The 24963-nt window shown below is 41.4% G+C and overlaps 1 protein-coding gene across 1 annotated transcript in view; it reads left to right on the plus strand.

Moving 5' to 3' along the window:
* The window catches only part of rasa2 (RAS p21 protein activator 2), a 132354-nt gene that overhangs the window by 101953 nt on the left and 5438 nt on the right, over nucleotides 1-24963 (plus strand). Inside the window, exons 11-20 of the mRNA XM_067995075.1 lie at nucleotides 1534-1682; nucleotides 4108-4222; nucleotides 6637-6711; nucleotides 7588-7711; nucleotides 13255-13361; nucleotides 14433-14519; nucleotides 14606-14683; nucleotides 15225-15298; nucleotides 15687-15796; nucleotides 21442-21524. Coding sequence (XP_067851176.1) covers nucleotides 1534-1682; nucleotides 4108-4222; nucleotides 6637-6711; nucleotides 7588-7711; nucleotides 13255-13361; nucleotides 14433-14519; nucleotides 14606-14683; nucleotides 15225-15298; nucleotides 15687-15796; nucleotides 21442-21524 — 1002 coding nt within the window. The remainder of the gene's footprint in view (nucleotides 1-1533; nucleotides 1683-4107; nucleotides 4223-6636; nucleotides 6712-7587; nucleotides 7712-13254; nucleotides 13362-14432; nucleotides 14520-14605; nucleotides 14684-15224; nucleotides 15299-15686; nucleotides 15797-21441; nucleotides 21525-24963) is intronic.

A 24963-nucleotide genomic window follows, 5' to 3' on the forward strand; every position in this document is an offset into this window, starting at 1 on the left:
CCCTCTGCGACGCATCTCTCTCTGCGGTAGCCCTTCCTCCTGCTGTACAGGTGGATGTGTCACAGCACTCTGTTGTGGAGCTCCACGTGTCAGACAGAGGTGGACGGCGTGGATGGCGAGGCTGGTGAGGCTGTTCGCCCTCCGAGGAGGTCATGACTGCAGCTACGGCGGCCCCCATCCGCAAGATGTACATCTGAGGGGGTCCGCAAAGTAGGTACATGTCTCCGGACCCCGTGGTAAGTGTGCAGGTTGGTGACTTCGACCATCAGGAGGAGGGTGGTGGAGGCCAAACTTTGTCCAAAGTGACAGAGCGGCCTCCTGCAATGGCTGAGGGTTCCCCCCCCACCTGTCAAATGGACCTTTGCAGCTGCCACAGGCTGACAGCTGCAACACGTCCATTTGACCTGGGAGTGTTTCCCCCAGAGTGTGAAACAGTCCCATGTTTATCCAAAATCACACACAGTGCCTTAATCAGGTCAGTTAATGATCTGAACAAGCAAAGTAAATACTCTCAAGTGGCATCCCGCTGGCTTTAATTGCCTGCGGGATTCCCACCAGTGGGGGCTGCGCGCACACGCCGGCGCGTCATCGGGGAACCCGGAAGTGGGCGGGATCGAGGCGCGATCCGGTCCCGCACCTGGATTTCGGGATTTTCGGGGCCCCCCCGCCGAGAATGCACCCGGTAGCGGGTGCTAAAATCGGGCCCTTGGTTTTACTAGCACTTGCTTTATATAGTGAGTAAAGAAAATCTAAACCTGATGAAATAAACACAAAAGCCATGTATAATAACCCTTCATTGCTATGGAAACAGTAATGTTGTTAAAAGGAAAAACAACACAGGATCTGAATGGGTCATGGCCCAGATACTGCTGAATGTTCATTGTGTACACCTCAAACTAATTATGGTTATTTCTTCATCTGTCATTACTTAAAGTATCTAACTTCAGCAGGCCGTTGATGTGCCCTTAAAAGGTTCCAGTTTTTACTAATGTCTTTAAATGTGGAGCTAAAAACTGGGTCTCAAAATTGGTTTGCATTCAGTTTAATACTGTTTAAGAATGAGATCATTTACTTCAAGACATGAATTTTCAGATATGGCTAATTATCTCATGAGCTGGCACAAGCTAGTAAATGTTGTTTCCTTTTGCTGAAGTTTGGTTTGGTTCCCACCAACTCTGTTCTAGGAATATCCTGGTTGGCTGTTGGCATTGCCATAAATAATCTAATAAGTGACATTACAGAAGCAGTGTGTAGTGGGCAAGTCCAGTCCACTTTTTATTAATTAACCAGCCTAGCTCTCAAGTAGATACGGTGTTCTTGACACCCTGACAATGTATAATGTTATCTACTAGGTTTATAGGCTGTATTGTATTAGAAAGATATGAACTGCTTCCTACAGATTATAGAGAACTATTTGTTGACAGAGGAAGGGTGGAGAGCAGCTGCAAGTGGTTAAAATGGTGACTTGCAACAAATCAGTCTGAGGTTACTTAGCAGTGTCGCTTATCCTGCTCTTTCTCTTTTTCATTCAAGCCTATATCCGCCTCAGCAGTCCATATCCTGGGTGAGGTGTGTCGTGAGAAACAAGAAGCAGTGTTACCACTCGTACGCCTGCTGTTGCATCACAAGAAGCTGGTTCCTTTCCTTGGTGCTATAGCCGAGTTAGATTTGCAGCATACACAGTAAGTCTGTCAGTTGCTACAGCGGTCTTGCTTTATTGCCACATCCTGGAAGTAGCAGGTGGTTGTTTTATCATTGGTTCTGATAGAACTTTAAAAACAAATTGTATATCTGAGAAATGGATGGAGCTAAGTGGTGGACCACATTTCCAGCGTCTCGATCTGGCAACTGTTGTAACTGATTTGGGAGTGCTTGATGCCGAATAAAGCTCTTTTTAACTCTGCCCCAGCAATGTGCTTTAATCACATCCTCAAGAACAGAACCTGCTGTGCCAGTATGGCATTTCCATTTGCCATATCAGTCCTTTTAGCCTCTCTAAGTAAGATTACTAATTTGTGCTGAGTAGGGGCAGTTTTTAACCTGTGATTTTCGTTGAGGCTGCCCTACAATTCATGCTGTCGCAGCGCTGCTGTGGCCTTACAATAGTACCATAAAAAATGTTCTAAAACTTACTAGTTAATTGTGGAGTGTGTTTGTTTGTTTTTAAATGAGCTCTCCTAAATTAACTTTCACCCAAAGTGATGTTTGAACTTCAACCAGTTGAACTAAATCCTAAAAAGGGATGAAATATAACTTTAGTTATGGATATGTCAGTCACTGCGGTAGATAGGACTGGGGTTGGATGCATTTGAAATCGGGGCAGATCTATCAGATGATTGGAGCCGGGGTGTAGTCCACTGGAAGATCAGGAGCAGAAGGAGGGAGCAGGTGCACCAGAAGATTGGAAATCGAGAAGCGGATACACCACAGGGTTAGAGGTAAGGTTGGTTGCACTGGAGGATTGAAGCAAAGGTACAGGTGCTGCAGAACTAGGGCACGGCACAGGAAAGGAGGGTAGTGGAGGGATTAACACAGGTACTGTTTACAAGCTGATGATTTATGTTTTTGTCTTTTTCAAAGCTGCTGATCAGCTTGCCCCAGACTAGTTGGTGGATGGGATATTTAACAGTAAGATACCATTGTTCTCATGGTTAGCTTCTCCTTCCTGATGCTACCCTCCTTGCTGCTCTAAAATTTGCTCAAACAAGTTTCTTCCTACATTACTGCTTCGTACAGTGTGTTCACTGTCCACCATTTGCCAATACATTACAGGAACAAATCGCTGAACGTTCCGTTAGTTTATGCCTTGATCTAGCTCCTCCACCACCAACACTAAGCCTCCAGGAGTAGAGTTTCTGCTCCTTTACACCAGTAATATCCGTGCAATCCTGGCAGAATTGGCCGAACCAGCACAAAAGACCGGGGAATTTAAAACATAAGTGAGTTACACCCAAAAACACTTGCGCTCGAGTTTCCGCATCTTTTACGCTGGTTCAAAATTCATTTTGCCTGGATCGGTCCCCGCCCACAAAACTGGCCATGCCCCCAGGTTGACATTGCGAGTTTCCACCGATGACACTGGTTCGGGAAGGCTTTTCAAATTGCACTAATTTTCTTAGGCGCACTAGTAGGCACATTTTTAAAGTTTTTTTCATATTAAAAAATATTTAATTTACTAATGTGTATTCGTGTACTAGTGTACACCAATGATAGTAAATGGTTCAGTATAGTTTTTTAAAGTCATTTTCAGTGAGTTTAAGTCAGATTACACACAGGAGGACTCTTATTAAAAATGCTTATTTTTTGTAATAAACCCATTTTCAGCTGTATTAATAAAACTGCACCAGGTTACCCCTCTCAAATACATCAAGGAATATCTTTTAATGGAAGAAAATAAAATAAACAATTATATTCTATTACACTACCTGATTGCACTGGTTCATGGAAGATTTTACCTTTGTGATTATGCAAATGTGATTTTTAGCAGAAACTTGAACTGAAACTTAACCAGTGCAATTACAAGCCCATTTTGGGAGCAATTTCCCGATTGCGCCCAAAGCGGAAACTCTACCCCAGAATTTCTGATTATGGATGACTCACTTCAGTTGATGGTTTTTAAGGTGGTTAGTAATAAGAGTTGAGGGGGTTTATTTTGGGGATGGAGGGTTGGTAATGACACATTACTTGAACACAGGGCTATCTGTATTATCCCAAGACATAATGGAGATTAATTTGAGAGTCGGTGTGTGCATAAGTGATGGTGCAATGAGTCTGATTTGGAACCATAATCAACAGCGATCCTATGCATCTAGTAAATAGTAGTAATATTTGTTCTTGCGTCTCTGAGAATCTATGATGAGTCAGGATGCTTTTATCAGTTATGTTTTAGTTGTTTTTTTATAAGTGTATTTTCACTTGCACTAATACTGTGACTGTGAGACGATACAGAAGAGCAGGGCTTAAGGGTATTTACCCTCAAATGACTGTTAGATTTACTATGCACTGTGTGTTGCCACACGGCAAAGTTTCAGTTCTGAGCAGTTTTCAGAAAAGGTAAAAGTGTTCAGTGTGAGATGTTTGATGTAACCCGTTTCTTTGTTTTTGTAGGGAAGCCAACACTATCTTTAGGGGAAATTCTCTGGCCACTCGATGTATTGACGAAACGATGAAACTGGTTGGAAAGCATTACCTGAAAGTGACTCTGAAGCCCATTTTAGATGAAGTAAGATACTGTTTTATATTCTCTTACAGATATGGGCGTTTTTTCTTCTTTTCATATATTTTCTAGTTTATACTCGCTCCAACTTTTCAATGAACAATGAATGGAGGAAAATATACCCCATGAGTTGATCGTCTGTGCCATTGCTAAAGAACAAAAGTTTAATAATAGTCTCTCTCATGTAAATGTTTTGCTGTCTTGATCTATCCATGGCCCCCTCCTATTTCTCATTTACATGCTGCTCCTTGGCGATATCATCCGAAAACAATGTCAGATTCCACATGTATGCTGACGACACCCAGCTCTACCTCACCACCACCTCTCTCAACTCCTCCACTGGCTCTGATTTGTCACGCTGCTTGTGCGACATCCAGTATTGGATGAGCAGAAATATTGGAAAGACTGAAACCATTGTCTTCGGTCCCCACCACAAACTCAGTTCCCTAGCCACCCACTCCATTCCCCTCCCTGGCCACCATTTGAGTGTTCGCAACCGCAGCGTCCATGAGCTGAGCTTCTGACCTCGTATCCTCTCCTTCACCAATACCGCCAACTTCCACTTCCGTAATATCACCCATCTTCACCCGTGCCTCAGCCCATGTGCTCCTGAAACCCTCCTCCATGATTTTGTTATCTCTAGTCTGAACTATTCCAATGCTTCCCATTTCCATCTTCCCACCTTCCATCCTTTGTAAACTTCAGCTCTACCAAAACTCTGCTGCCCCTTCACCCAGCACCCCTGTGCTCACTGACTTACATTGGCTCCTGGTCCAGCAACGCCTCAAATTTAAAATTCTCATCCTAGTGTTCAAATCCCTCCATGGCCTCACCCCTCCCTATCACTGTAACTTCCTCCTGCTCTACAACCCTCAGATGTCTGCGTTCCTCCAATTCTGGCCTCTTGTGCATGCCTGATTTCCATTGCCCCACCATTGGCGGCCATGCCTTCAGCTGCCTCGGCTCTACGCTCTGAAATTGTCTCCCTGAATCTGAGGCATCACCATCTCCCCATCCCTAGCCACCTGTCAGCAGTATTGCCCATTCACCAGATGGTGCTTTCTGTTTGCCATTTTACATCAAAATATTTATTTCAAATGATCAAGATCTCTGTCTTCCACTAAACTCCCTCCCCACTTGTTCCTATATATGGGGTGCCTCATGCTACTGTGATGTTATAATGGAAGATATTCGTTTGACTGTGAGAGGGGTAAATTGTGGCAATAATATAGCTTTTAGAGACTCAGGAAGTCCCTGGAAAATGGAGCACATAAATTGGCCCTACGGTGGAGCAACTTGACCATGCTTCCAAAGCAGCTAAAGAGACGCTGTCTCCACATCCAGAGAGGCCAGCAGCGCTAAATGCTGCCAACAAATGTAACTGATTCCTTCAGAAAGAGCCCTAGTGCAAGATCCCCCAGTTTGAGTCCACATATATAGTCTTTTCCCCCGCCCCCACCCCCCTCCATGGGCCACTCACCTGCCAAGACCTGGAAAACACATCCCTCCCCTGTGATTAGCACCTTCAACTGCCCAACACCCACACCAGGAAACACAGCTGCACAAGGCCACCCATAGAGGACCCATAAGCATGCTAAACCCTGAGACAATGACCAAGCCAGCATGGTGCAGGATTCTGCCACAGAAAATGGCCCTTGGCTAAAACACGATATCTGCGGAAAGACACCCGAACCTGAGGTCAGAAAACTCTGAACACTTCCTCACAGCCAGCCAGGCCATGTGCATTGAGCTCCTTTAGCTCTACAGAGCAAATTCCCAGCCAGCACAGTGAATAACGGAACTGGAAACGCACATCTTTGAAGGTTAGGTAAAGGCAATGCAAGTCCAGGAGTCAGTGCAGCTGGAGAGGACTAGGATAGATGGGTAAGGAAAGGCAGAGCAGTAATCAGTAGTTTTTGATAATCCCTGCTCTTAGTTTGTAAAGGAGCTTTGTGATACTTTATCAGATACCATTTGGAAGCATAAGTATACCATTGTGTGACTTCACTGTCTTCAAAAATGTCTGAAGTTAGTCAGGCAAGGTTTACCCTTCTAAAACTATGTTGGTTGCTGATTAGTCAGTTATGCAGTAATATTCCATTTTATTTATTAATTCCATTAACTTTTTTCTTTTGGTCCTGCTAATGGTTCTGTAGTTCCTATGTTATGGCTCTATCATCCTTCTTGAATATAAGAACAACATTCGGCTGTCCTGATCTCCCTGTTTTAATTGAGTCCTGGATTATGTCTATTTATAATGTGTGAATTATGTGGAAATTCTGATAAACCTTCTGCAATAAAAATCTGTGTATAATTGAAATGAAAAAGACTTACTTCCTTTGACTAGTAAAATTTATTAATGTTTAAGAATATTAATGTCGTCCTCACTAGAGGTTAATTGGGGATTTTGTTTTATTTAGATTTGTGACTCCTGCAAAACGTGTGAGATTGATCCTGTAAAACTAAAGGAAGGTGATAATGTTGAGGTGAATAAGGTATGTATGTTGTCAGATTTTCTGGTGATTACTTCAATTTTTAATAATTTAACTTGTATGGAGTAGAGAAGTTAGTTTTATAACCTACTGTCTTAACAGACTGATTTTAATGTACTGTTTTAAACTTAATGCAGTGGCACCTCAATTAGCCGCTCTCCTGTTAGTCACCTTTTTGGTTACCTGCAACAAGAAAAGTGCAGTGTCATTTCTTCGATCTTGCTGACAGGAGGCAAGTTCTGCTATCGAGGGATCTGCTAGCAATCTGCTATCCCACAATCTCGCCTACAACTGAAACCAGCAAACATGCCACAAACCAAGAGAACTGGTTTAAAAATATTCCCCCAGTTCCAGCCATTGTCCCCTAACTACAGAGGTAAGTGCTCAAGATAGTATGCATTCATCTCTAGCGATAGCTATCCCGCAGCTTCACTGACAAGTACAGTGGAGGGGGTGGACGAAATAGCTGGAGGTGAGTACATATTGTTTTTAACACTTCTATCTGTAGCTGAGGGTCCATGGTTGGCATCAGGTGAACGCTTTTGGCCATCGCTGTGAGGTCCATGATGAGTCACGGATGCATGGCAGATGTGTGAGCCAGCAGACCTGTTGTTGGACCAGCTGGGTAAATACCAGTTGATCTTAATGGCAGGAATTTTGGAGGTGAGTGCAACTGTAGAGGACTAGGAAAGGCGGGTAGGGAAAAGCAGAGCATTCAAAATTCTGAACAGTAATCAGTAGTGGTAATCTGGGAATCTTCTTTGCCTATCAATTTACATTATTCACCTGAGGGGATCTTTTCCATTTTGTTGTGAATTGAGTTTCTGCTCTAATGCAAATGCTCCTTTTTCTACATTCAGTTTATTTTCAAATTTGCAGGAGAACCTTCGCCAGTATGTTGAAAGAGTGTTCAATGTGATTGTACAGTCCAGTATGAGTTGTCCCACCCTAATGTGTGAGGTGTTTAATTCTCTACAAAAACTGGCAAGGAAGCAATTTCCAGGTAAGAGGTGAAAGTTGTTACGATATTTCAAACAATCCAATTTTTGTGCCAAATAGGTCTTTGTAAAACCAAATATAATGGAGCAGAGTAATGGTTGAAAATTAAAACTGAGGCCCAATGTGTTGTATCTAATTGCTCTGTTAATGATGAAACTATTAAAGTAGTATTGTCAGTGTTCTGCTATAGCTAAGCTTTTGTGTAATTTTGAGCTGTTAAGCCTGGAACAGTGAAGCCTCATGGTGATGGACAAGGGATAGAAAATCAGCATCACAACCTGCTTTACAGCGCACTCAAATTTCCAATCTGTGATTTTGAGGGGCTGAATGATACTGTTTTACAGGCATGTGTGAGCCTCATTCAATTGATATGTTTAGACAGATGAGGTCCCACACTGAATTTTACGACTTCTGATGAGCCTCCACTCGTGGACAAGTTCCTCACCAGTTTAAAATGGTCATGTGACAGGGAAATGGTCCTCATCTGTGTCTCTTAAAGCTGTTTCATTGAATATTGAATCTTTTTTTTTGCCAGTGAACATTTACTAATGCGTTCAGCATTTTGCGTACATTTATTTCCATCTATTTTTGCTGAGGCCTTAAATTTTCCATAACACATCTTCCTAGAGTCTTGGCAATTACTGCTGCAGTACAAGTTGTGGCTAACAAAACTAAGAGGATGGGAATCATTTTGGGTATTCCTATTGTGCTGTATGAATTTGATAAGGAGAAGCAATTCATGAGGGCACAGCTTCTTCAGGTACTGTACCTCAGTAGGTATGTTCGCTGCCTTAAGTACCCAAAGACCCGTGCTTACAGATCTTGCCATTCTTTTGTGGGTAAATCAGTGGTGTGCTGTTTTTGGCTTCTCTGTTTCACTGCAGAGGCAGTACTCAGCTGTGACACTTGCTGCTGGCTGATTTATAAACAACTTCAGGGACTAGGATGGCTTTTTCTATATCTGTGAAGGTTACCACAGAATTAAGCTTCTCTGTATCAGGATCCTTCCAGATAAGCTGTCAGATAAGCTAGTCTGCAGTTCATTCCTATTTGAAGCAGGTGACTGCCAGATAGAACGTCGTTATCATGTTCTCAGTGGAAAGGAGAAACTTACTGAAGAATGAAGGAATGTGGCAAAAAGGGTTCAGTGCTCTGTGCATCCTTTGCAGCTTATCATAGAAACATAGAAAATAGGACCAGGAGTAGGTCCTTCGAGCCTGCTCCGCCATTCAATATGATCATGGCTGATCCTCTATCTCAATGCCATGTTCCTGCTCTTTCCCCATACCCCATGATGCCTTTTGTGTTTCCTGAGGGTGTAGCAGATGAGCATTTCCTTTGGATCCATGCCCTGTCCCAACCCCGAACTGTTGTCTCCAGAGTCCCTCAAGGTTCGATCCTGAGTGATATGCTGCCCCGCAGTGCCATCATCAGCAGGCATGGAGTGAGCTGTCGATGCCATACCCACCTTCATATTGAATTTATTCCATTAGCATTTTGTATATATTCTGTTTATGGGTGCCATGATTTCTGTATTGTTTATCCTGCACATGATATACTTTGTTTATTTTGGACAATGTTGTTTATGGTCAATAGAAAAATTCACTTAATGAAAGGGAAATAAGGTATTCTTTGATCCAAAGCATAGGAACAGAAGTAGGCCATCTAGCCCCTCGAACCTGTTCCGCCATTCAATGAGATCATGGCTGATCTGTAACCTAACTCCATATACCTGCCTTAGTCCCATATCCCTTAATAACTTTGGTTAACAAAAATTTATCAATCTCAAATTTAAAATTAGCAATTGAGCTAGCATCAACTGCCATTTGCAGAAGAGAGGTCCAAACTTCTACCACCCTTTGCATGTAGAAATGTTTTCTGACTTCACTCTTGCAAGCCCAGGTTCTAATTTTTAGGCTATGTCACCTAGTTCTAGACTCCCCAATCAGTGGAAATAGTTTCTCTCTACCCTATCAGTTCCCCTTAATATCTTGAAAACTTCAATCAAATCACCCCTTAATCTTCTAAATTCCAGAGAATACAACCCGAGTTTGTGTAATCTCTCCTCGTAATTTAACCCTTAGAGTTCAGGTATCATTCTAGTAAATCTACACTGCAATCCCTCCAAGGCCAATATATCCTTCCTAAGGTATAGCGCCTAAGCAAGAAAATTAAGTAAAATGGAGGGGGAACTAAAAGAGAAATAGATCAAGTACTTCACATGGCAGATGGCAACTCCCACTTGGGTAATTTTGTCACCATTGCACTCTACCAAAACCTTAGTTAAGGCCCATGTTATTTATGCTATTTACTTATTCATATGTTGTGCTGTTTAACCACTGGATGGTGCTGTAGCCCGCCATTTGAGAAACTCGTGAGATGGGTCTTATTTTCTGTTTGCATTGACTTCTGTGGCTCGATTTTACAATGGTGGCAGGTTGGCAGTGGGGTGGTGAAAGTGCGCGTGGCAAACCCGCATGAACAAAACTTACCGTTTCCGACGCGATTGCATGTTGATTGCTGATGATTAACCTCCTCGCCAGGTTTCGCTCCCGGCAGCCAGCCTGATTGACAGGCTGGCTGCCGTCAGGAGCTGCGAGGCGGGGGGCGGCAAGATGAGAAAGAGAGAGTGAGACGTCACCTGGCGCTGGACTGAAGACCGGGGATGGGTGGGGGAGAGGGGGACATCGGGGGGAGGTGAAGAGGGAGGCATCGGAGCAGGGTGCAAAGGTAGGTTCATTTAGTGTTTTCACTTCTGTCTATGATTTTTTGTTTACTTTATTCAGTTTCTTATTCCCTGATCCGGCCATTCACGCCTGGACCAGGCGTGAATCAGAAGCGGTGGGCAAGCCGCCCAGGCAAGTTTTAAAAAAAAAAAAAATCTTTCTAAGTACTTAATCTGTCACAGGTAAAGTGCCTTAAGTACCTCAGTGAGGTACATTTGGCTCTGTAACTGTCATCCCACTGGCTTTAATTGCCGGCGGGACTTCAGTTTTCGGGTCGCTCGCGCGCACACAGGTGGGTCCCTGGGAAACTCGGAAGTCGGCAGGTTGGAGCCCGCTTCTGAACCCGGATGGGATTTCTGCAATTTTCGGAGCCCTCCCCTGCCCCCTATACACCTGCAATTGCCTCCTAAAATCACCCCCCTGGTGTCCACAGTCCAGTATAGTTCCATTTTAAATTTGGTTTTGGAGTAACCCATTGATATATACCACTACACAATACATCAAAGGATTTGCAATGCAGGATCCAAACTGGCTTGTTGAGTAATCATGCCTACAATGGTGAAAGCGATTTGGAAATTTCTCATTTAATCAGTTGAATTCAAACACAATGACTGTGGATTTCTGCTTCTGTACTGGCTAGCCCACGATTTTCTGTCCATTTATTCTAATAGGCAAATGCAGCAGCAGAAATCCTTGGCTGATGAATCCAGGTGAAATTCCCAAGCCCTAAAACTTGAAAATGAGTACAAGTTCACCTAGATTTACTGAGTTTGGTGACTATGCAAAATTAAACCAGTGAATCCCAGAAATTCAAAAAAATTCTCACATGATAAAATGGAAAATTGCAGCAAAAAAAATTCGAAAAGCCTTGGCAGTATTTTTCCTGTACGCTTAGCTTCTTTCCGTTGACTTCCCACCAGTAATCCTAGTTTCATTATGTAGAACTAATTGAGTCTCTTTCTCTCTTTCCTACCCGCTGCCTCTCAAACAGCCAAATTCTTAGAATCCATAATTCGAGATGGGTTAGAAAGTATTTAGAAATGCATGTGTTATTTAAGGACAGCCCGCGTGGATTTGTTAAGGGCAAGTTAGGTCAGACAAATTAGAGTTTAAGCTGATTGATAAATCATAGAAATTATAACAGCGGAAAAGGCCATTCGGCCTATCGGACCTGCCAGTGCTACCACTTCAACTGGAGATATCTAGTCATTGTGTTTCCTTGCCCTTCTTGCATATCTATTAATATTCCTTTAAACGATAATTAAAAAGCATTAGTTCTGTATGAAACCTTTGAAAGATGTCCCTCAAACAGTGTAGCTCTCTTTTTCAATAAATATAGCTGTAATGAGTTGACCAACCAGCACTTTAGAAAAGTTTGTTTTGTCTCTAAGGAAAATACACCCTGGATGGATCATCATAAACACTTTATGGTCGGTAGGTTTATAAAGGCAAACAGATTTTGGATATTATCTTTTAAGTGCCATGTATTTAAAAGTTCGCAGTACATTTGAGATTCTTCGGTGTACTTTCTTCGCATACGTTTTATTTACAATTTGAGCGAATGTTGCCACCTTTTGCAAACACCTTTCGCAGAGTTGGCTTTTGTGAATTGTACACGTTTGTGCAAGGGAGATAAACTAGTTAGTGGAATGTAAGTTTTGGGCAAGTTGTTAGAATCCACAATTCGAGATGAAGATCATAAGCATTTCGAAATGTATGTGTTAGTTAAGGGACAGTCAGCACAGATTTGCTAAAGGCAAATTAGGCCTGACTTATTGGAATTTGAGCTGACTGGATAGATAAAGGGAATGCAGTAGACGTAGTGTATGTGGATCTTCAGAAGGCATCTGAAGGATAAAATTGCAGTGATATTGCTCTTGATCCTTAATGTGGATGTCATGACACAGCAAGGACATAATGTAATAGTGACAGAAAAGTGTTAGCCTTGGCTCAGTAGTTTAACTCTTAGTCTGAGTTAGAAGATCATGTGTTCAAGCCCTGCTTCAGAACTTGAGCACATAATCTAGGCGGACTCTTTAGTGGAGTACTGCATTGTTGGAATTGCTGCCTTTTGATTGAGCCGTTGAACCAAGACCTTGTCTACCTACTCAGGTGAACATAAAGGATCTCGAGGTGCTATTGGAAGAGCAGGGGCATTGTGGTGCCCTGACCAACATTTATCCCTCAGTCAACATCACCAGAAATGGATTAACTGGTCATTCTTCTCATTGCTGTATGTGGGACCTTGCTATTTGTGAGATCCTGCTGTGTGCAAATTGGCTGCTGCATTTGCCTACAAAGCAACAGTGACCACATTTCAAATAATTCATTAGCTGTAAAGCACTTTTGGATTTCCTGAGGACACGAAAGGCGCTATATGAATGCAAGTTCTTTCTTTTCTTTCTAAAAGAGCACTGATTTGAGGAGTTGGCTTTAGAAGGGTTGCTTATTAATTGTGGTGCCGTAATTTCCAGATAACTCTACAAGCCAAAGGCATAACTGGTCCTGTCTGGACAAACAGCAGGAAGCAGCTCTGGTAAGCTGTGCAGTCTTAACTGGTTAAACTCCAGTAGTATCCCTGCATATACTTGCCTTGGCTCTGACAACCTGTGCTTAAGCTCCCTAGACTTGGGTAAGTGGGGTATGTCCCCATGACCATACTGGGCAAATAGAAATCCTATAGGTGCATGTGATTTCTCAGTAGCCTGATTTGGAGAGGCTTAAATATAATGATGGGTTTCCGTGCAGGTCAGACACCAAAATAAAAAAACACTAATAAGATGCTGTTAGTTGCCTTTGTTTACTGATCTGTGTCTTTCAGATGATCCCCATGTGAAGTACTCTGCTGTAAGCAGCTTTGTCTTCCTTCGATTCTTCGCAGTCGCAGTGGTCTCACCTCCCAGCTTCCATCTTCGGCCCCATCACCCAGTAAGTTTTGCAACTTATGTTCAGGATAATTTTGAAACCAAGGAAGCTGAATTGATAAACCAGGACTTGACACAAAATGAAATAAGCTGACTTGAATTGACTAACTTTTATTTCGTAAGGAAAATAAGGATGAGGACAACTTGTAATGAGATAAGGGTATGCACTGACAATTTAATTGTGGTAACTTCAGTCAACTACTATACTAATTCAGTTTCTCATGCCACATTTCCCAGATGGAAATGTGGCATGAGAAACTGAATTAGTATAGTAGTACGTGACAAATGCTGCCCGATCTGCTGAGCGTTTCCAGCATTTTCCATTTTAATTTCAGATTTCCAGCATTCACAGTATTTTGCTTTTGTTTTAGTACATAACTGCTTTTTGACTCTTAGGGTCACGGCTAGGGGTAATTCAGATCTTGACCAGGTTCTTGCAAGTCATTAAAGCAGCATATATCATTTAGAAATAATGGACCCTTGAGAACTGTAGCATAATTCAATTTTACAGCATCTAAAATTCAGCAACGATAGGGACCGACAAAATTAAAATGTTGAAAAGGGAAACTACAGAGCAATAAGAGAAGCATTAAATAGGTGAACTGGGAAGTAGTGCTGAGAGATGTTTAATTTGAGGAAAATTGAGCAATTTTCAAACCATATATAATGTTGAATATGCATAATAAGCATGTACCTAAGAGAAACAAATATTAACCAGACAATCCCCAAAATGGATGAATAGGGCAATTAAATTAGAAATTAGGAAAAACAGTGAAAATTAGCAAGTAGTAAAAACTCTACTTAAATCAGATATAATTTCACACAAAACACGGTGTATGTCTGGAATGAACATCCGGATAGGGTAGTAGAGTTGTGGAGACTGAAACTTTAGGGATGTTCAAAATGTGCTTAGATGTGTTGGGTGCTACTAGAGAGACAAGCCTCTGTGGGCTCAATGACTTCTTGTCATCCTTGACTTTATATTCTAGCCTGAAAAACTGGCAGGTGATGCTAACTATTCAGTTTAATTTAATGTATTTCTCTTTCTCTCCCACTCTCTCCCGTTTCCTTGTAGGATGCTCAGACATCTCGAGTCTTGACTCTAATTTCTAAAACGATCCAAACCTTGGGAAGTTGGGGCAGTTTATCAAAAAACAAACTGGTTAGCACCATATCTATTTTTGAAAAATGTTAGGTTTTTTTTGCTTCATATTGGTGTACTAATTTACAATCTCTTATAATTTGCAGTCAAGTTTCAAGGAGTCCTATATGTGCGATTTTTTTAAATTGTTTCAAGAAGAAAAATGTATTGATTCAGTTAAAAAGGTGAGTAATCATTTAAACTTATTAGAAATTCTGCAATAATTTAAACTTTATAAATACATTAAAACTGTTAGTGTATTGAATGATTTATCCGACAAATAGAGAACAAGTGGTAGTTAAATTTATTCTACAGTTTTTAATGTAATATTGTGGTCAACATTCTATTTTACTATGATGTAATGGGAGAAGAAGAAAGGTTAGAATGTATTCTACCGGGAGGAAAAAAATTGGAAACACATTTCTGGGAAAATTGAAGATAAAAGCATGTAGTACCTATCATGTGAACTCTAATTCTTTTCTCATTCAGAACATATGCTGGATACAGTTAAGTTCTGTGGTCTTTGTTTCTTATATGGTTCTGTATGAATATGGTGAACTGGTTTAATATTTGTGATCAATACAGTCTAAAAAAAAATTGCATATCCTGTAATGAAAATACCCCCTTCCTATCTCCTACATATATTCTCGAACTACGTAGTAAATCTATGAATTCACTAACTATGTCAATAGTTTGAAAATTATAATTTTATATTTTTGTTTTTAGTTTATAGATGAAATATCTTCTGCACAAAGTAAGGAGCCCAGTGGTGTGGATGAAACAATTATTCTCAAAGAAGGGTAAGAGTTAAAGCAAGTTACTAAAACCAGAAGAGTGTTATGATATTAAAGGACACATTGAATAACAGATATACCATAATGTGGGGCTGGTGAGGGTATCTAAGAGTTATGAATGAGAATAATGCATTTTCACAAAATAATGAGAAACATAGCATCAAGGCCCTAGACCAGAGATAGCACAGTAGGAGATAAGCTCACAAATCAACCTCATAGGGTAAACCTAGGCAATTTTTCACATTGTCATAACTGAACTGGAATAGCTTGGCTAGGGGGTGCCTAGTTCTGATACAATAACTAATGAAACAAAAAGTTTGACAAATCATTGAATAGCAGGTAACCAACTCCTTGAGACTTCGAAAGCAAAAAAAATATTGTTTCTCTTTTGCAGAGAAATTATTAAAAGAGCTCAGGGAAGAACTCGAATCCGTAAAGCGTATAATTTTAAGAAGCGATGGCTCCGTTTGACCAACCGAGATCTCTCTTACCACAAGCAGTCAGGTATGCCTGTTAGACTTGTTTTCGTCAGTAGCATTAACAACTGTTAATGTCATATTCCAGCTTTAAATTGCATTGAAGAATAAGGAACACAAATTTTACAGCATGTTCCATGTGATGACTTCCTGATCTAATCTATACCATCCAAAATGGAAGTTGTTGATTGGAAGTTAGATATGCTGCAACAGTGAAGAGAGGTATTCATGATTGATCACCTCCGAACAGTTAGTGCAAGAATACCACTGGCAGAGATTTGGGAGCATGACATCGTGCCTGCTATCTCATCAGAGGAAAGTACAAAGGGAACCAAATAGGAGGGAAATAATAAAAAAAAATGAAGTAACAATCATTCAGCAATGCATTGCTGCCTTGTGGGCAGTGCTGGAGAACATACACTTATTCCAGTAATTTTACCAGCCCCTTGTGCAATTGAAATGATTTCAACTGCACACATTTATGTAACGGTATTGAAGCAGGTTAAATTATTACTTTAATTGACAAATACGTTGAGATTTGCCTGTGTTAACTCGGGCATAGTTTTTCCATTGAATGAGGAGATCTGTGTATTTGTGGAACAACGATATTCTCTGACAGTGTGTTAACCATCTTTGTTCCCCTGACTTCTCTATAGTATTCAACACGGTCGACTGTGATCCTTCATCCACTGCTTCTCCATGTTCTTGCGACAAATCTCTCCATGGCTTAGACCCTCCCTTCTTCTGCAACCTTCTCCAGCCTTTTGTCCCTTCCCATATCCTTCGGTCCTCTTGCACTGGCTTCCCTTGCAACCGCCTTCCCTCCCTCTACTCCACCTTCCATGGCAGAACCATCATTTGCCTACTATTTGGAACTCCTTCCCTAAACCCCTCTATCTCCCCTTCTCATCTTTAAAAGTCCTCTCAAAAACCATTTCTTGGACCAAGTTTTAGGTCATTTCTCCTAACCTGCTCACAAAGGTTATGTGCCCACTCCTTTTCTCCTCTCTGAAACCCATTGGGCATTTTTCCAAGTTAATGTTAATGATGTTGGCTAAATGCAAGTTGTTTTGTGAGTCATTGAAGCAGCATTTATTTCCATGATGTTCAGTAAAATGAACTAATATTTAAGTAATTTTTTTAAAATGCATTCACTAATTAACAGCTTTGCACAAAGAAGCCACAGGGAAAGACTGTTTGGGCAATGGAGACATCTCATTGATGCAGTGGAGTAGTGCTTTCGAGAAAGGGTAGAGGCACATTGCGTAGAGGAGATAGAGCTTTGCTGTAAATCTGCGCTATAGTATTGCTAGTGCTTGATGCTGATACTAGCTATCAAGTGGTAGCATATCCTCTTTAGCATTGACACTCGCCACATTCAGTACAAAATTCGGCCACTAAAAATTGCTTTTGAAGTTTTCAGATGACACTAATTTAGGCACAGTAAGTTTTGTGTATAGGATCAGGAAGTTACAAAGGGACATAGTTGGACTAAGTGAGGAGGCAAAACTATAGCAGATGGAATTCAACGTGGGGAAGTGTGAGGTCATCCACTTCGGAACTGAGAGAGACAAATCAGAATACTTGCTTAATGGTGAGAAACTAGGAGCTGTGGAGGGGCAGAGAGATTTAGGTGTCAATGTACACACACCACTAAAAGCGATCAAAAAGGCCAATGGATTGTTGACCTTTATCTCCAGGGGGTAGGAAATGATGCTTCAGTTGTATAGAGCCTTAGTTAGACCCATCTGGACAATTGTGTTCAGTTTAGGTCACCGAGCCTCAGGAAAAATATATTGTATAACCTTAGAGAGGGTACAGCACAGACTCATCAGAATTATACCAGGACTTAAAGGATTAAATTATGAGGACAGGTTGCATAAACCTGGCATGTATTCCGTTGAGTTTAGATGATTGAGCGTGATCTAATTGAGGTGCTTAAAATGATAAAGGGATTCGATAGGGTAGATACAGATTTTTCCTCTGGTGGGGGAATGCAGAACAAGAGGGACAATAAAATTAGAGCTGGGCCATTTAGGAGTGAAATCAGAAAGCACTTTTTCACAAGAGGGTAGTGGAAATCTGGAAATAAGAACAGGAGTAGGCCATTTAGCCCCTTGAGCCTGTTCTGCGATTCAGTGAGATCTTGGCTGATTTGTATCCTAATGCCATATACCTGCCGTAGCCCCATGACCCCTATTACCTTTGGTTAACAAAAATCTATCAATCTCAGATTTAAAATTAACAATTGAGCTAGCATCAACTGCCATTTTGCAGATGAAAGTTCCAAACGTCTACCACCCTTTGCGTGTACAAGTGTTTCCTAACTTCACTCCTGAAAGTCCTGGCTCTAATTTTTTGGCCATGTCCCCTACTAAGGGAGTACTCCCCACTCAGTGGAAATAGTCTCTCTCTATCTAGCCTATCAGTTCCCCTTAATATCTTAAAAACTTTGATCAGATCAACCCTTAATCTTCTAAATTCCAGGGAATACAACCCTAGTTTGTGTAATCTCTCCTCGTAATTTAACCCTGGAGTCCTGGCATCTTCCTAGTAAATCTATGCTGCACTCCCTCAAAGGCCATTATATCCTTCCTATGGTGCGGTGCCCAGAACTGAACGCGGTACTCCAGGTACGGTCTAACCAGAGCTTTGTATAGCTGTAGCATAACTTCTACACCCTTCTATTCTAGTCCTCTAGATATAAAGGCCAGCATTCCATTAGCCTTTTTGATTATTTTCTGTACCTGTACATTTTACCTGTTCATGACATTTTAATGATCTATGTACATGGACCCTAAGTCTCTATGGACATCCACTGTTTTGAACTTTTCACCATTTAGAAAGTACTCTGATCTATCTTTTTTAGGTCCAAAGTGGATGACCTCACATTTGCCACAGTTTTGCCCAGTCACTTAATCTATTAATATCGCTCTGTAATTTTATGCTTCCATCTACACTGCTTACAATGCTGCTTATCTTTGCATCATCGGCAAACTTGGATATGTGGCTCTCCATCCTGTCATCTAAGTCATTAATAAACACAGTGAATAGTTGAGGCCCCAACACAGATCCCTGCGGGACACCACTAGATGCATCCTGCCAATTTGAGTACCTGCCCATTATCCCTGCCCTCTGTCTCCTGCTGCTCGAGTAATTTCCCAACAAGGTCAATAATTTGCCCTCAATTCGGTGAGCTTCAACTTTAGCTAACAGTCTGTTTTGAAGGACTTTATCGAATGCCTTCTGGCGTATAGCGTTTCAATGCATATTGCCAACGCTACTAAGCCTCAACATTGAATAGACATTAATTTATCCTGCTGCAAAAGATATATGCACTACGATGCTGGGTAGAAGTCAGCAAAGTAGCTACTTTGTTCCTACTTTCACTGTATTGGAAAAAAATGGATGTTGGTATAAGAAAGCAGGTTGTTGAATCAATCAAGCAGAGCCTATTCCTTACTGTTCAAACAGCAAATCACTGACATTTCCAATGCTACAGAGAGGCTTGTGTACATTTTGGTATGCTGCAGAAGCGGAAATGGAAAAAAGTTCCTCTTTTGTTCACTTCTCCATACTCATGCAGCTGGTGAGGAGCTGTTTTGTCTGTTGGATGATTTTTCCCAAAACTAGAGCCTCCATTGGGGACATCATATTGAAATTTGTAGCAATGCTGGCTTCTCCATGACAGGAAAACACAGCAGGCTTGTGATAAGGATGTAAGCTGTGGCTCTAGCAGCAGTTTGCACTCATTGCATGATGCATTGAGAAGTTAACCAAAGAGCTTTGCAATTTCTCATTACTGTAAAAGACTGACATTTAAGTGCAGCACTGAGCAAATGTTGCGTTGTTAGAGGTGCCATCTTTTTGATGAGATGTTAAATTGTGTCCCCACTTGTCTGCTCAAATGGACATAAAAGATCCCATGGCACTATTTGAAGAAAGAGCATGGAATTCTCCAAGTATCCTGACCAACATTTCTCCCTCGTTGCAACTAAGAACAAATTATCTGGTCCTTCATTCATTTGCTGTACACACATTGGCTGTTGCGTTTGCCTATATAAACAGCATTTCAAAATGGACATTGAAGTCCCCCACCCAGAGTACATTCTGTGCCCTTACTTACATCGGTGCTTCCTCAAAGTTGTGTTCAATATAGAGGAGTACTGATTTATTTGGTACTAATCAGGTAGGTAGTAATCAGAAAATTGTTTCCTTGCCCATATTTGACCTCATGGGTACTGGAGTCAATGTTGAGGACTCCCAGGATCACTCCCACCCACTGTATAGCACTCTGCCCCCACCACTGGTCAGTCTGTCCTGCCAGTGGGACAGTACGTACCTAGGGATGGTAATGGAGAAGTTTGGAACGTTGGATGTTGGGTATTATTCTGAGAGAATGACTGTCAGTCTGTTGCTTAACTAGTTTGTCGGGCAACTCTAGCACCAACCCCCAATGTTACTGAAGAGAACTTTGCAGGGTCGACCGGCTTGGTGTGCCCTCATCGTGTCCTGGCTTGATGCCTAGGTCGCAGCTGAGTGGTCTATCCAGTTTTATTCTTGTTCTTTGTAGCAGTTTGGTACAACAACGTGGGTTGCTAAGTCACTTCAGAGTGCAGTTAAGAATCACCCACATTGGTGTGGGACTGAAGTCCTATATAGTCCAGACCGGGTAAGGATGGCAGGTTTCCTTCCCTAATGTTGGATTTTTACAACAATCTGATATCTTCATGGTCACTTTTTTTAAACTGATACCAGGTTTTTATTTCCAGATTATATTTTAAAATTGAATTAAAGTTCTCAAACTGCCATGGTGGAATTTGAATGCACAGTCTCTGAATTATTAGTCCAGACCTCTGGATTACTAGTCCAGTTAAATAACCACTACACAAACATCCCTGATTTTGAAGGTTTGAGTTCAATCAGTATGTCAAATCAGTATTTTCATTCCTAAAGATTGGATTGAAGCATTCATTCACAAGTTTCTTTTGTGTTCGTGACTGAAGAGTGGATATCTGTGTCTCTTTGTGACAGTGGAAGACTTTGTGTAAGTCTGTCAGCTGAAAGTGTCCAACGCTTGACTGTAGGACAGTTGCAGAAGTATTCCAGAATATGGTAATAAAATAGGTGATGATCATATCAAAACCTGCAGCTAATCGCCAAAGGAAGAGGAAAACCTCCTTGAATTGGCATGTGATCAAATATTGAAGTTTGCCATTTTCCCCAGAAACCACAAGCTAATTTTTGGCTATCCATGTAACCTGATTTTAGCACAGAATGAACTCTGAAGCCATTCATTTCCTTTGCATCCACCTCTCTGTTGGATTTTGGGTTCTCAATGTGGCTCAACTTAAAAGTATTGAGCTTGCTTTAAGGTGGGAATAGACAGCAAAAAATTAATCACTTTTGACCTGCAGCATATATTTTTAAAAGTATGAAGTGAGGCTGTAAGGAGTGTACAAATTCTGCACCTTTTACTTTATAATATCAACCCAACAATAATAGAAGCATTCCTCTGTTGAGCAAAATATTTCTTCAATTGTTCCTATTTAGTAAATACTGTGGAATGACTGGGTACCCAACACTTAATGGAATTTCATTAATGCTGCTTGAATAATTCTCCAGAATTATACAGGTAAACTCTAACTTTGTTTGTTGAATATCTTTGTACAGGTAAAGAGTCCCTGTACAGCATCCTGATTAAGAACATTATTGCAGTTGAGAAACTTGAAGAAAGATGCTTCAACAGAAAAAATGTAAGCGCTAACTCCATTTTAAAGTAGCTTGTGGAAGTACATATAAATAAACAGAAGGTGTTTATTTCTTGTCATTCTCCCCATTTTATTTATTTCTGCGGTAAATGTTTGTATTGTTGAGCAAGCTAGATTTTGTGTTCAATGTTAAAAATGATATTGAATCATCTACTCCCCAGTTATTTGCAGTCTGAAGCTTTACAGACACCTTTTGCTTCAAATTCAAGCTCACAGACCAGATTTGATAAGTGAGATTTTTCAGTTACTGCTGAATTAAGTCCTGGTCAGGGTAGGACTAGGAGAGTAAGATGTTAATGAATCTTGAAAAATGTAAAAAATCTTTCAAATATCTTGAAACCTGAAGTTTAGGATGAAATAAATCCTTAACCCACTGTTGGTTACAACTCATAAATGGCATTGCTCTTGCAAGTACAGAGCTGGCACACATAATGAATAATTTCCTTTTTGTGCTGGAACTAAGCTTAAAATTTAAAAGTTGTCTTCTGAACTATCATGAGGATGGGGATGGAAACAGCACCTGTAGTCAAGCTTCAAATGTTAGAAGTTTTGGCGTGGCTCATTCCTAGGGTCAAATTGTGTTGAACTTGGAAATAAAATTCAGAGGGTGGTAGGTCTGTGGAATTTGCTGCCCCAGGAAGCTGTGGAAGCTACATCATTGAATAAATTCAAAGCAGAAATAGACAGTTTCCTAGAAGTGAAGGGAATTAGGGGTTACGGGGAGCGGGCAGGAAATTGGACATGAATTTAGATTTGAGGTTAGGATCAGATCAGCCATGATCTTATTAAATGGCGGAGCAGGGCCGATTGGCCTACTCCTGCTCCTATTTCTTATGTTCTTAAAACATTGATTATGTCAAAATAATTTTGTGGCTCCACTCACCTGCTTCTGACCTGGCCCCACTCTCCTGGACTCTCAGCTAGTCTCTCGTTCTCACAGACTTCCATACTTACCTATACTTTGTTCAGTGTGAATGTTGCCGTTGCCCTCCACGTTAGCCTTAAGTGTCTCTTTCCAACCAGTCAGTACATGGAATGGTTTGAGGCTGGGAATCAGGACATCTTTGCAACTGGTCAAATCTATTTGAATTTGGCAGATCTAGTAAAATGGGACGGGACTTCGTTTCCACAAGGACTGTGCGGTGGTCACACCCACCAATACTGTCGTGGAAAGATGCATCTGCGACAGGTGGATTGGTGAGGACGAGGTCAAGTAGGTTTTTCCCCTCGTGTTGGTTCGCTCATCACCTGCCGTAAACCCAATCTGCCAACTATGTCCTTCAGGACTTGGCCAGCTTGGTCAGTAGTGGTGCTACCGAGCCATTCTTGGTGGACATTTGATGTCCCCAACCCAGAGTATATTCTGTGCCCTTGCTACCCTCAGTGCTTCCTCCAAGTGGTGCTTAACATGGAGGAGGACTGATTCATCAGCTGAGGGAGGGTGGTAGGTGGTAATCAGCAGGAGGTTTCCTTGCCCATGTTTGACCTGACGCCATGAGATTTCGTGGGGTCTGGAGTCAATGTTGAGGACTCCCAGGGCCACTCCTTCCTGACTGTACACCACTGTACTGCCACCTCTGGTGGGTCTGTCCTGCCGGTGGGACAGGATGTACCCAGGGATGGTGATGGAAGAGTCTGGGATGTTGGCTGAAAGGTATGATTCTGTGAGTATGGTATGTCAGGCTGTTGCTTGACCGCTCTCCCAATTTTGGCACAAGTCCCCAGATGTTCGTGAGGAGGACTTTGCAGGGTCGACTGGGCTTGGTTTGCCGTTGTTGTGTCCGATGCAGGTTTCCTTCCCTAAAGGACCTTAGTGAACCAGATGGGTTTTTACGACAATCCGGTAGTTTATTTTTATTCCAGATTTTATTTAATTAGTTGAATTTAAATTCCCCAGCTGCCGTGGTGGGATTTGAACTCATGACTCCAGATTATTAGTCACCACTATGTCACCGTACCCTATACAAGGGGGTAGAAGTTATTCTACAGCCATACAAAGCCCTGATTAGACCAGACTTGGAGTACTGCGTTCAGTTCTGGGCACCGTAGGAAGGATATATTGACCTTGGAGGGAGTGCAGTGTAGATTTACTAGAATGATACCTGGACTCCAAGCGTTAAATTATGAGGAGAGATTACACAAACTAGGGTTGTATTCCTGGAATTTAGAAGATTAAGGGGAACTGATAAGGTAGATTTAGGCTATGTCCCCTAGGACTAGGGGACATCGCCTAAAAATTGGAGTCAGGACTTTCAGGAGTGAAGTTAGGAGACGCTTCTACACACAAAGGGTGGTAGATGTTTGGAACTTTCTTTCACAAACAGCAGTTGAAGCTAGCTCAATTGTTAATTTTAAATCTGAGATTGATAGATTTTTGTTAGCCCCATATCTCTTAATAAATTTGGTTAAGGCGGGTATATGGAGTTAGTTCAAAGATCAGCCACGATCTCATTGAATGGCGGAACATGCTCGAGGGGCTAAATGGTCTACTCCTGTTCCTATGTCCTTTGTTTCTGTATTTAGTGCCTTTTGATGAGAACAATTAATCTTTAACAGTGGTCCAGAGTAAATTCTCCATTTTCCAAAGGAGTGACCATCAATCCAAATACATTGTGTGGTCTAAAGAAATCAATGGGCTGATGAGGCTGCACTTACACCTCCATCATCATCACCTGCATCATTGTTCTGTAAACCCTTCTATCAATCCTTTCCTGTAAATCTACACCAGCACATCACTGGCATAAATGCAGGAAACTTGCGTGAGCTGTTTTTTTGCATGTGGCGTGGAGCTATGTAAATGAGCAGCAGAGGGTTTTGGCAGACATATCTTGGAAACAGCACAAACTATCGAGGAAATTTGCATGTGTTTCAGCGTAAAATTGGGTTAGTCGGTTCCGCACGAATCTCCTCGTGAAATAGCGGTGCTGTGCCGCTGTTGCACCAAAAAATTCCAGGAAAATCCAGGCCAATAGTCTAACTGGCCTAACCAATAATTTATATAGGACTAGCATCAACCCTTTTTGCTTTTGTGCTCTGTGTTTCTGTTCATAGAATTTAAGCCCCCCTGTGCTCTTCTTTTACAGTTTTACCAACTTGCTCTCTCAATGTTAAGAATTTGTGTATCTGCACCCTAGGTCTCGCTGCTCCTCTATTCCTTTTAAAGTTTTACCATTTATTGCATATGTCCTCTCCTTATTCTTCCTCTGCATTAAATTTCATCTAACATCTGCTCATCTGCTAATGTACTAATCTGCTATGTCTTTTTGAAGTCACTTACAGTTCTCTTCACAGTTAACTGTGTTCCCTGTTTTTGTGTCTGCAAATGTTGATATTGTGCCCCTCGTACTCGCATCCATATTATTTAAATAAAATATTGAGGAAAGCAGTGGTCCCAACACTGATCCCTGGGGGATATCACTATTTA

The sequence above is a fragment of the Heptranchias perlo genome, chromosome 13, assembly GCF_035084215.1.
Source record: "Heptranchias perlo isolate sHepPer1 chromosome 13, sHepPer1.hap1, whole genome shotgun sequence".
NCBI lineage: Eukaryota > Metazoa > Chordata > Chondrichthyes > Hexanchiformes > Hexanchidae > Heptranchias > Heptranchias perlo.